Raw genomic sequence first — 13,617 nt, forward strand, 5'->3', positions numbered from 1 at the left:
TTTTCGCATATTGAGTGATGTTAACAGGAATACAAATGAACAGCAAAGGCATAAAAAACCCTAGGCAGCCCATGCGTGCAGTGCTCTAAATTGCCTCCTTAGAATATTATTCCTTATCAGGTGGGGCCTTCGGTTTTCTTAGTAGGAGTTTTCAAGCAATTTTTAAAGTCATTGTTGCAAAGTGGAATCAACGGTGGAATAGGACGAGGTTTGGTTTTAAGAGTTTTGATCAACTTACAGAGCGATTTAGCAAAGACTGGAAGAGGAACTTCCTCTGTGTCCCACCATTCTAGCCCTAATGATTTTGGTAATATGGTTGCCATTAGCCTTCAAGGAAGGCAGACCAGTACGCTGATACTGACGTCGTTTGACGTTACGCAGATAAATTAAATCTTTGGTAAGTGTTTCAATCGTTAGAATGTTGCTTACCTCATACGCCATCGGAACGTGTTATTCAATGTCGTCGGATGTCTTTGAAAAAGTCTTGTAGTCGACTTTCTCGCCGACGCAGTACTGAAACTGATCCCATTTAACACGATCGTAATTTCATCTGTTTAGTAGGTGCCGAATTATCGCAGAAATAACTTTAACCACCACCGAATAATGATCCGTAACCGTCCCTAGATGTTGTATAGCAGTGATCCCCAAAGTGCGGCCCGCGGGCCGCATGCGGCCCTCGAAGCCTTTTCCTGCGGCCCGCGAAGGATTTCTGAATCTACACTACATGTGGCCCATTGATAAGCTTTAGATGACACGAAAAGCTTCTCATCATGCTCAGTTTTTGTTATATTCAGGAATCTGTCAAGTTCACATAATTACGATGTTTTAGCACCATCATGATTAATTCAAAAGATTGATTTAAAGAAATCGATCAATACAGTTACGCCCTTTAATCCTAAGCGTGATAATTTATCACTTCATAAATGTTACGTAGGCCAACTTCGATTGTATTGCCCCGGGCTATGAAAACAGCAACTTCGTCCATTATTTCGCAGATTCAAACGAACTAAATGTTGAACTACTGGTCAAACTAATGTTGTCCTATACTGCTCTGAATTGAGGAAACTTTCAATACAAGTTAGGGTTTGCCAAAATTTAAATTTGCTTTATTTTTAACTCCAGAAAATAATCTGAATATCATCGTACTTTACACTACCGTAGTGCAAGGCTTCTGTTGACTCTGGGGGCTACTTTGGATTTTTGATTTAAAAAAAAAACTAAACTAAAAAAATATCGAATTTGAAACAGAAAGTTGCCATCCAACTATAAACACGACACCCGAATGGTGATAATAGCAATTTGATAGTAGTTTACGCTATAATTTTTGTTTCAAAATGTCCAAAATAGCCCCTGGTTTGTCGACGGAATCCTCGAACGATGGTACTCAAAATATTTAACAAAGTCAAGAAATTTCCCATGCTTCAATTAGGTGGTGAATAAAAAGTTTCTGTAAAATTCAATTGATCGGAATTCTGGAAACACGGCAAATAGTACGGAATTCAGATTTATTCGATTTCTATTCAAAACTACTGGCAAGTTCACCTGGCTTTGGAAACATGTTTGTTGTTATTTGACACGACAAGTTATGATCAATGGTGTCTTGAAATTTTGATTTTTATCTGTTCTTTGTCATAGAATTGGGAGATTTCAATATTTTGAGTGCTCAAATAGGAAAATAAACTTATCAGTTTTTTATTCCATGCATTTAGGCGCATATTTAAAGTCTTTTAACAGGTAGAAAAAGTTAAGAAATCCTTTACTGTTGTGTGTAGTGAACAATAATCCTTCAACAATTCAAAATATTAGAATCGGAAGACATATGATCATTTGGGAAAATAGAGAACATATACTGCAAACTATGCTAAAAACATTTTATTGCGAAAAGATTTTTCTCGTGTCATGTCCGCTGCCACAAAAGAATTTGTTAATGTCAGTCAACAAAAAGTCAGCTACGGTGATAAAACCCGTGGAATATAATGTTTTTACAAGTCTCGCGTGATTTTTGAAAACGTCGTAAGTCCAAAAGAGAGGCTCTCTTTGAATACTTTCTCTTTCGATTATTACAAAGCCATACTAACATTTACATTGGATTTTCCAGCACCGATCTGAAGAAAATAGCTTTGTCTAGTGTGCTGAGGTGAAAATATTGCAACAAATTTTAAACTAGCTTAGATATTAGCAAAAGAGAGCGTAATGAAAGAGAGTCTCTCATTTGGACTCACGACGTTTTCAAAAATCACGCGAGAAGTATGTAATTTGAAAAGATTCATCACAACTCATGTTACTGAAATGTGGAACACATAATAAAAATCGTTTTGATTAAGCTGTAAAATTCTACATGGAATGAAAAACAAATCATGCAAATGTACTGCGGCCCGCTCCAACAGTTCAAAATTGCTATGCGGCCCTGGATAGTAAGCATGCTGGGGACCACTGTTGTATAGTATCCCTAGTCGAGCTCTTGTTGCGGAATGATACCATTTTGATTTATTCGTACTTTGGCCCAGGCTTGATGCTCTGCATTGAGGTCGCTTCAGATAAGGTATTGTCCTTGCCGCCGAGTTAGCTTGATGATGTCGTTTCGTAGAACAGCCGCAAATCCATCTCCTCATCCAGTAGTCCGCGATGACGGTGATCGGACTGACAGTAGTTTAGATCTCAACACCGACGACGGCCTCGATTAATTGAAGCAGAAGACTCGGTAGCAGACGGCAGTTGAATATGTTCCCCTTAGAATGGGAGGTTCGTAGCCTTCCAAACAAGCCTGAGGTGAGCTCATTTTCTCCTTCGAGGAGTAGTGGGAATCAAGACGGTTAATAATGTCTGATGCACTAGATACAATATTTTCCCATTCAGGGGAAGAAGCATTGGAAATCGAATGTTTTTGGACCGATTGATCAGGCCTGACGCTGAAGCTGAAGTGCTGTCAGGTTCAAAATTTTGTACTCCTCGGGCAGTCACACTTGACGCACTTGAGCTAGAGCTCGTCCATGTTGGTGCGATCTTGAGTTGCGTGGCTTCCTGCGCACTTTCCATAACGAGCCTTCATGTAATACGGGAAAAATTTAAAATCGAAATTTTCTTTTTTGATGCCAGATGTCTAAGAAATGCATGAAACGTCGAGATCTGATGTCATCTCGAAAAAAAAATTTTTGGAAAAAAAAAATTGCTTTGGGACTTGAAACATTTTTGGAAATTGGAAAATTTTTCGAAACTAAAAATTTTTTATGCCAAATGTCTCAAAAATGCATAAAACGTCGAGATCTGTCATCTCGAAAAAACATTTTTGGAAGAAATTGAGTTTTTGGGACTTAGATAATTTTAGAGATTTTTTTCGAAATTCGAAATTCAAAATCGATTTTTTTATGCCAAATGTTTTAGAAATGCATGAAACGTCGAGATCTGGTGTTAACTCGACGTTTCATGCATTTGTAAGACATTTGGTATAAAAAAATCGATTTCGAAAAATTACCTTGTCCCAAAAAGTAATTTTTTCCAAAATAAGTCCCAAAAATTACCAAAGTCCCAAAAAGTCAAAAAAATGTTTCGAGATACAGTCAAACCTAAAAATATCGAGATGAGGAATACAAAATCGATGGGAAGCTCTTTAAGGGGACCATAACAGTAACCTAGAAAACATTTTTTATATGACATGACATAATTTGCTTCCATGAGTATCGAGTCATAAAACATCGACTCAAGGATGTTAGACTGTAACACCAGATCCCCGACGTTTCATGCATTTCTAAGACATTTGGCATCCAAAAAAATTTCGGTGACTCTTGAGCAAATTTCTTTTATGCTCATGTTGTACAGTTTAAACAGAGGGTGAGTCAGTTTTTTTTTCCACAAGAACACCTTTTCCTCTTTATTTCGGCGAGATCCTCGATGCGTCCAGAGCAGCAAATTTATTGCTTACAGGGTTTGGATTCGGGATGTTGTCCTTGGCGGCCCCTTGGACTCGCTCGGAGGAATGTTTTCCTTATTCAGCTCCTCTTTGTGGGGGTAGGTGCATCCCCCTTCTTGTGCAGATTTCGATCCATCGCAATGGCATGCTAAGGAAATGGCTATGAACAGCGGCGCCGCTCGATTTGATGATACCTTCTGTTCTTATTACTGTTCTTATTCTTATTACTTATGCGTGCGATAAATTACGATGCCGCCGAATTGCGAATAGGAAGAACGAACGTAAACAAATCGGAACTGATTTGCGATTTGGGCGTAACTTATTTTGTAAACCAGCATTGGAAGACAAATACCGGGAAAACCATGGTATGTATTCGGCAGAATAAGCTTTGCTCTATCAGATAAGGGAATTTGTTTTGGAGAAAAGCGATTGCATTCTACGGAATCTATAAAACAACGTTCGCCAGCGCGAGTCAAAAACACTACGACCGGTCGGGTTGCTTGATCGCATACTGGAAAAATTCTATACCCAACTATTGGGGTTTCAATTTAGGATCGTCATACCCATAATATTGACCACCACGCGGTTCATTTGTAGTGGGGAAGAGTCGTTTGGCCGAACCGAATGTCACTAGGCCGAACAAACCATTAGGCCAAAACCCATCTGGCCGAAAGTCGTTTGGCCGAACGGGTCATACGGCCGAATAGGTTATTTGGCCGAAAAGGTCATCTGGCAGAATGTCATTTGGCCGAAAAGGTCATATGGCCGAATAGGTCAACTGGCCAAATAGGCCATTTGGCCGAAAGGGTCATTTGGCCGAATAGGTCATTCCGCCGAATAAGCGAATATGTTATTTGGCAAAGTAGGAAATTTGACGTCTCACTTCTCACTATTCAATCATATTTCTCCCTTCTCACTGCAAAAGTGAGAAATAGCGAGTTACAAATGATGAGTGAAAAGAGAGGCGTCTCTTTTCTTCGCCCTTCCCACTTTTCACAGTGAGAAGTGCGAAATGATTAGTGAGAAGATAGTAATGAGACGTCTCACTTCTCACTTTTCGCAGTGAGAAGTGAGAAATTATTAGTGTGATTAGCGTCTCACTTTTCACTTCACACTAATCATTGCTCACTTCTCACTTCTCACTTTGAAAAGTGAGTGAGAAGTGAGGCGTCTCTTCTAAAACAGTGAGAAGTGAGAAATTATTAGAGAGAAGTGAGACATCTCACTTCTAATCTCTCACTAATCATTTCTCACTTCTCAAATGAGATGTCTCTTTTCTCACTCCTCATATCTCACTCATCACTCTTCACTGTGGGAAGAGCGGAAAAAGAAGAGTGTTGTCTATAGTCGCAGTGAGAAGTGAGGAATGAGATTGAAAGGTGAGAAGTGAGTCGTCAGATGACCTATTCGGCCAAATGACATTCTGCTAAATGATCTGTTCGGCCAAATGACGGATTCGGCCAAATGACGTATTCGGCCGAATGATTTAATTGGAGAAATGGCCCATTTGGCCAAGTGACATATTAGGCCAAATAACTGCCCTTCCCCGTTTGTAGCCAATGGATGTGAAAGATATCGCCATCGTATAAGCAGCTCAAGGTTTACACAAAAATACGAACTTAGCGTACGACAGCCACCATTGTATCCACGATCTGTAATTTCTGCGGTGCCGTCCATAACGGTAACGTTTTCTTCTGTTAAGTTAAGGCCGTAGAGCCCAAATTCCGCGTCAAGGCTCATGTGCCAGTGCGTGGCGGTAGACAGAGTCTTACTGTCAGTCTGAGAAACGAAACACTAGATTACGCATACCAACAGATGTACACAAACCAGGGATCACTCGAACACAGCTTTTCCCAAGCATCATTATTCCACAACTTACGTTTTGTTCGTAGTTTTCTTCTCAATTTTTCCCTAATCGCCTTTTTCATTCCTTCCTTTCCATATCTCTTTTTCTATATCACATCTGCATTTTTGCTCTTTGTACACTTTTTTCTTGTCTTTCAATGTCTGTTCTATTCTCATAATTCACATTTCTCGCATAACTTTTCTTCAACTCTCCTACATAAGAAAATTTTATTCTACATATAGGGAAAGCTTTATAACAAACTTGTCGAACCTGCCCGAACTTGCTCGGGTTGTTTTTCTTCGTCCTAAATATCGATAGTTTAGTCGTCGCCCTCTAGATCTATTTCAGTTCGAGCTTGATGGTTTTCTTCAGAGTTCATGGAAACGTAGCATTTTTATATTTGTTCAACTTTCCCAGCAAAATGTTCTATTTTTTCATTAAATAGGGGGAATGACGGCTTTGGCAGGTTTTGTTCTATTATTGGCAGGGGTTTTTATGACTGACTAGGCTCAAATTTGGCCTAAACATTCTTTGCCTACCAAAGAATATTGTGGCCAAATTTCATAAAATTCGGTCGACAAAAACCCCCTGCCAATAATAGAACAAAACCTGCCAAAGCCGTCTTTCCCCCTACATAAACACAGAACAGCCCAAACCGGTTCGATTGGTGAGTAAATCTTGCAAATCGGTTAGCCCGTTCGTGAGTTATATTGCCTCAAAGGAAATGCATAGATAATATTGATAGATAGATGGTGTTAAAAGGTGTTTTGATCAGATATTAGAACAACTGCTTGTTCTCAACTGCATGCAGACATACGATATCGAGGCTTTGGCTGCTCATGAAGTTTCGGCGCGCGTTGTGAGGCTCGTGATGGTTCGATGCTTATTACGGCGAAGTTGTTGAACGTGAGAACCATTTATAGATTGTAGTCGACGTCCTGCTCTAGTTTCCGTCGTTTCGCATCGCTACTTTTTGACGGGCGGCCGACCTTGGCTTCGGCTACTGTTTGTTGCTACTAGTAGTCTAGTCTAGTCTACACATTAGGGTGGCTCAAATTAGTATGGGAAAAACTTTTTTCAATTTTTTGATGAGCCGCACTCTTATTCAGTTCTATTTGATGCCCTGATGCTCTGGACAAAATTTCAGCCAAATCGGTCAACGTTTGGGCGGTGCTAAACTCTTTGAAAGTTTATATGGAAAAATGTATGCAGAAACATCCAAAAACAGTGATTTGCAGCTGAGCGGCACAATTTACGATCAAGAACCATGATACTCATTCAGATCTCGAAGAATTTAATACAGAATGTTTTGCAGAAAACTGCGAGAAGATTAGAGTTTGCCTGGCTAAGTTATTAGCATTTCTCTGAAGTGGGGTTTGAGCAAATTCCGTTTATTTTACCTTTGAAAAGAAATAAATTCACTCATCCTAAATGTTTAACGCATAACAATTATCATGTGATTTTATCCTGGATTTTTTGAAACATGTTGCTAAGAGTTTGGTGGTAAATTGAAGTCACACGTACAAGAACACGAGCGAAAAAAAATCGTGTAAAAACAAAATCCTGTTTAATGACATCACAATTATTCCATTTCTCCCTCAGGACCCCATTTCGCCCAGTTCCGTCACGGTACGGCGTGCCAACTCGGCCAAAGTGTCCACATCCAGTGGTGGAGCATCGCTCCTCAAGCACAAACTATCGCTCAAAAGCAGCAGCAACAACAACAAAGAAAACATTGCCAACATATCAAGACTTAGCGGAAAATCGCGCAGCCAACCGTCCGGACTGGACCGGCTGGCCGACAACGACCCGGATGACAACGATGCCCGGCTAAGTGAGTCGGATAGTGACAACGACGACGAACCGCACCACCCCGGACAACGACGGAGCGATTCGCGGCTGGCGATCCGGGACTCGGAACCGGTCTTTGCCGAGGTCCTGTTTTCTTTCCGACCGGTGGGCCCCCAGGAGCTCGCGCTGGAAAAAGGCGCTCTGGTGGAGGTGTTACGACGGGAGGCCGGCCCCTGGTGGTGGGGTCGAATAAAATCCGATGCCATTCTGACCGACGACCGTGTAGAAGAGGACCGAGCCGCCCTCGACAACTCCGATTGCGGCTGGTTCCCGATGGATTTCGTTAAACTGTTACCTGCGTACAATAAGCCAAAACAGATCATCATCATCAACAATAGCAGTAGTGGGCTCGAAGAGGCTGGAGGTGTGAAGGATGGGGACATGGGACAGAACTGTGATATGCTGCAAGAGGGCGGCGCTACAACGATGCTGCCGACTGAGATCGACGGTGCTTCGGTGCCGAACGAATCGATGGGCGGTGCTAGTCAGGAGCAAACGAAGGAGAATGTGATCAAGGAACTGCTCGAAACGGAAATCAACTTTGTTAAGTTGCTCAATTCACTTTGTTTAGGGTTAGTTTCTTTGAATTCTATGGACCTTATAAAATGAATTTTATTCTAAACTGATTTGTTTGTTCAACGCAGGTATATAAAGCCTCTACGGGAACGGGAAGACGTCTTTCCCACGGAGAGTGTGAACATCATCTTTTCGAATCTGGAGAAAATTTGGCGTTTTCAGCAAACTTTTCTGGACGCACTCCGGATAGCAGTGCCCAACAACAGGATAGGGGAAGTGTTCCTTGAATATGTAAGTTGAGTTGTCTTATTCAACGCATTCCTCGAATATTTACAACTATTTTTTCCACAGCAATCGGCATTTATGATCTATTCGGTGTACTGCAATTCCTATCCACGTGCCTTGATGGAACTGGAGAACTACACCAACAATAAAGAGGCATGCGCCATATTAGAAAGGTAAGCTCGTTGCTACACTCACAAACAATTCGAACAAGTCGTTATTAACCAAATCCTTTTTCGTCCACAACAGTTGCCGCGTATCACAGAATCTTCCGGAGTTGCCACTGTCGGCACACCTGCTCGCACCTATCCAGCGAATCTGCCGCTATCCGTTGCATCTCAGCGAACTAGTCAAGCATTCGCCCACGCGGAAGGAGCTGCTGCCGCTGCTGAACCTGCGCAAGTGCACAAAATCCGATCTGGAAACCATGGACTGCCAGGAGGTGTTCGAACTGGCACTTACTGCGATGAGGCGCGTAACCGAGATGGTTAATGAAGGTGAGTGTCTTGGGGAACACATGCGATCATCTTCGGTTTTTTATTGCTTTTTCACAAGACCATTGCATCATTTAAACTTCTCGGAAATAGTTCACCATTCCTTACAAAAATAGGAATCTCATTGATCGGGCGCAATATTATCCAAAAAACTCAACCCAACCTACCATATTTTACAGGCAAACGCCACAGTGAGTATCTCTCGCGCATGCAGTCCCGCTTCGAGAACTTCCAGGGTCCTTCAATCAACGTGCACAGTACCCGCCTTTTTCTACAAACCGACGCCATCCGTATGACGCCGAACCTGTGGAACAACACCTACACGCTGTTTCTGTTCGATCGACAGCTGATCTACTGCAAGAAGGACCTTCTCAAGCGGACCAACTACATCTACAAGGGTCGCATCTTCCTGGACAATTGTCGGATATTGAACCTCCCGGATGGAAAGATGTTCGGCGTGACGCTGAAGAATGCGCTACGGCTCTATTGCGACACGCGGAACAAATGGTTCGATTTCTGTTTCCGTAGCAGCAGCAGCAAATTGCGTTTCCTCAACACCCTATCCGCGGAACGACAATTCTGCGGCGAGAGCTTGTTCGTGTCCGAACTGGACGGTGCATGCGTCGACGACGAGAACCTGTCCGATCGCGAGTATTTCCCTTTCACGGACGAAAAGGATGGATGCAGCAATACGGACACGGAAACCAGCAACGGTGCCGATCTAACGGACAGCATGCAGTTTCTCCTGGGAAACATGTCCCAAAGCGCCAGGACCAGCAGTGTCAGCGTGCTGAAAGAATCTCCCACCAACATTGGCGGCAAACAATCGGGCAACACCCTCCCGAAGAAGTCTCGAAAGTCATCCAAAGAACAGCAACAGCAGCAACAGGCCGAGTACAGTTCCCACTCTCTCGGGCGGCGAAAACTGGGCAATTGGTTCCGCAAGGCCAAGAGCACCAACAGCACCCCCTCGCAGAGCCCCACCCATCACCCGATGGCGCTTTCGCTAGCCGCCGTCAACAATGTGGCCGTATCGGACAGTTCGTCGGCCAGTAGCCCTGGTCTGGGGTACCACCACCAGCGAACTCTGTCCGCGCTGTCCACCGGCAGCGGGACCACACCCTCCTCCATGGCCAAAGGTAAATCTAAAGATAACCTCATGACTCAGTCGTCCATCATATCGTCCTGAGGGTACGAGAGCACGCTGCTCTAGTTCTAAGTCATTCATCCTTCAGTCAGTCGCAAGGAATCAACCAAAACACACGAGCATTGTCGTCCATACATTATCATCACACGCATCAAAGAAGCAGTTTCGCCAAATAAAGAAAGCAACTCTAGGATTTTCATCGTCTAGTTAGTCAATTACCCCCCGCATACATATCTCCGTTTCTGTTGTTGTACCTAATTGAAGTATGATACTGGGGAGTCATTCATTTCCACTCACAATTGCGCGAACGAAATTTTGTAATCTCCTGGTGGGACCCACAAAGTTAAAGTCGGGTTCAACTGATTTAGGTATTTTTAGCCGAGAATATTGCAAACGATCTAGTTATTAAATTTAGTTGCGGTGGTAGGTTTTGAATGAAACTCTGAGTGGGATCATGATTGGACGCATCCAAGGGTAGGGATCGTAACAAAGCTTACACTTATTGTCTGTATTTGAACTAATATTACTTGTTAGAAATTCAACAACGAACTGTGTATTAAGTCCACATTTGATTCCGTTTTATGTTAAGTTTTGTATCTCGGAAATAAATGCGTGTAAGTAGTTGTAGTCTAGCTTTTTTATAATCAATTAATAATCTATATTGTCTAATTTATGTTATACTATGTATACTTTTTCTCAGTTCACAAGCATTCTTTGAAACCTAAGTTATTTCCCAAATATTTAGCTACTAATTATTATCAGAAACTGATGAACATTTAGTTTGAAAATAATAAATCTTCTATTACGAGCAAAACTTAGTTTGGTTTTATTTGTTTTTATTTCTATCATCGCCCTTAAATATCTATTATTGGAACTCTACTACCGTGGCCAATTTTTTCCTGATAGACGTTAATAGTTCACCAGAAAATTACGGATCCTTTCAAACGACAATATGCTTTTTTATTTATTACCAGACTAAGGTCGGAATGGCATGTGCAGTACACAAAAGTATTTTCCATTCAGCTTGGTCCATGGCTGCTCTTCCCCACCCAACTAACATTTAATGTCAATGTAAATGTTATTTCAACTCGTCTATACGGCTTCAAGCAGAATATGTGTGCTATACATATCACCAAGAACTTCTATTCAATGCTTTTAAGCTTTTTTCAATGCTAAAGCAAATTTGGCGAATCTATTCAGCTGTTTTTGACGTGCGTGCACAACTACTTTACAGCATGTTACACAATTTTTTCTCAATCTTTACTAAACCATTTAGTAATATAATTCGCTTCAATGGCGCTTATTCAGCTTTTTTGAATCTGTTAAATAAATTTTATACAGCCACTGAATTCAATTTGATTAAATATTATTTGAGAGGAGAGTAAATTTCGGAGTTTATTTAATGTTTTTTTTTATGAAAACTCAAATATCAATTTTGTTGCTACCTAGATTCGAACTCCTGATCTCCTAATTCAATGGCCGCTGCTTTGTCATCACCGTCACTTTGACAGGCAGGTAGGAGAAGCCTTCGGCTACCAGTTGGTGGTGTTGGTTTGCGTGGGAGTGCCATCAGATTGGACAAATCGACGTTTGAATCTTTGTTTACAAAATCACATACGTCCTTTTGAATAAGTACCCGAGATATGTAAATAACTAGTCGACCCGGCAGACGTTGTCCTGCGTAGTAGGCGAAAATCAGCGTTGTGAACTACCCATGCAAAATTCCCATACGAATCTGTGTTTTAAATTTTTTCTATTTACTCAACTTTACTATTGATTTTCGACTGAGAAAATATCATATAAACCCGTCGGAAACTATAACGAATGTTTCTGCTGAAGAAATGAAAAAAATCCATCCAGCCGTTTTCGAGTTATGCGGATACGAACACAGACCATTTCATTTTTATATATAAGATAAAGAAAATTATGGATGTGCTTCTTCGCATACCCTATAGGTTATTTTGCTAACGCTATTTTCGAATTCATGCTGTATAAACGTTAGAAAGAGGCCTACATGCTGCTTTTAACACATAAGCTTCAAAATTATGCTTTTAGCATCATTTCAACCATTATTCAAACATCTATCAGCATGTTCTGTTGGCTAACTTGTATCCATCATCAATCGCTGGAATTGTTTTTAGGCAACATTTTCTCGATCTGTATTGATGCTACTCTGGTGCTAATCGTTTAACAGTAGCCGTCAACAGAAATATCGCTTCTACATGGCTTGTTTACTTACACTATGTGCTAGCATTAATTACAGCGCTTTGTCAGTTGCTATAAGCTCAGGTGAATACCTTTGTAGCTGAATTACAGAAATTACAGCTCGGGCAACAAAAATCAAATGTAAACATTGCGGTTGTGACGTTCCATACTGATAAGCTATTAAAAGAAGCCGTATAAGGTTTACTTAAAGGTTGTGTAATCTTCACAGATACAGAAGTTGTCTAAAAGCTTCGTTAGTTCATTTATAGCGCCATTACGCTATATTGTTAGTGCTATAACAACAGCGAAAACGTTTTCATTGTGAATGCTACTCACCGTAATATGGGAAGTTGCTAACAAGCAACATAATTGGATACATGAGCTCTTAGCCGATAAGCTTTGTTGCTAATTCAGACAAAGCTGTTTTATGACTATATGAAAGCTGCATAAACGATAAAAGATGAAATATATTCGACACAAACTGACTAGCTGATAGATATTTGGGTAATAGTCGAGTTGAAGTTCAAGGGATTATTTGCGGAGGCTTTTTTTTTATTCAGCATTGACTGCTTGCTTTTATTCAAATATTATAGAGCCATAGGCTAGAAGTTGAAGCTTTTAGCACCAAAATTGTTAGTTTGGCAACCACGCGAATCATCCTCTACCTGATCGATCTACCTTGCCCGCTGTGAACCTCGCCTTCTTGTTCCCGTCGGATCGTTGTCGAGAACCATTTTCATCGGATTACTGTCTGACATTGTGGCTACGTGCCTGGCCCACCGCAGTCTTCCGATTTTCGCGGTGTAAACGATGGATGGTTCTCCCAACCCCAACAGCTGATGCTACTCGTGGTTCATTCGCCTCCTCCACGTACCGTCCGCCATCTGCACCCCACCATAGATGGTACGCGGCACTTTCCTTCCGAAAACTCTCAGTGCGCGTTGGTCCTCCACGAGCATCGTCCAGGTCTCGTGTCCGTAGAGAAGTACCGGTCCAATAACCGATTTGTAGATAGTTTGGTACGGCGGCGAACTCTATTCGATCGGAGCGTTTTGCGAAGTTTAAAGTACGTACGATTTCCTGCCATGATGCGTCTCCGAATTTCTCTGCTGGTATCGTTATCGGCGGTCACCAGTGAGCCCAAGTACACGAATTCTTCAACCACCTCGATTTCGTCACCACCGATAGAAACTCGTGGTGGGTGGCTTACATTGACCTCTCTTGAGCCTCTTCCTATCATGTACTTCGTCTTCGACGTGTTGATAACTAGTCCAATCCGTTTAGCTTCGCTTCTCAGTATGATGTAGGCTTCCTCCATCCTCTCAAAGTTATGTGCCACGTCGTCAATGTCGTCGGCAAAACCAAATAA

At 41.7% G+C, this 13,617-nt stretch overlaps 1 protein-coding gene across 1 annotated transcript in view; it reads left to right on the forward strand.

Annotated features, from left to right (window-relative positions):
- LOC134210055 (uncharacterized) overlaps window positions 1-10,857 on the forward strand; it is a 923,126-nt gene extending 912,269 nt beyond the window's left edge. The window contains exons 13-17 of the mRNA XM_062686079.1: window positions 7,356-8,176; window positions 8,249-8,411; window positions 8,472-8,578; window positions 8,652-8,899; window positions 9,076-10,857. Of these exons, the coding sequence (XP_062542063.1) occupies window positions 7,356-8,176; window positions 8,249-8,411; window positions 8,472-8,578; window positions 8,652-8,899; window positions 9,076-10,085 (2,349 nt within the window). The 3' untranslated portion in view covers window positions 10,086-10,857. The remainder of the gene's footprint in view (window positions 1-7,355; window positions 8,177-8,248; window positions 8,412-8,471; window positions 8,579-8,651; window positions 8,900-9,075) is intronic.
- Window positions 10,858-13,617: the final 2,760 nt, after the last annotated feature.

This window comes from Armigeres subalbatus, chromosome 2 (genome assembly GCF_024139115.2).
Source record: "Armigeres subalbatus isolate Guangzhou_Male chromosome 2, GZ_Asu_2, whole genome shotgun sequence".
NCBI classification, from domain to species: Eukaryota; Metazoa; Arthropoda; class Insecta; order Diptera; family Culicidae; genus Armigeres; species Armigeres subalbatus.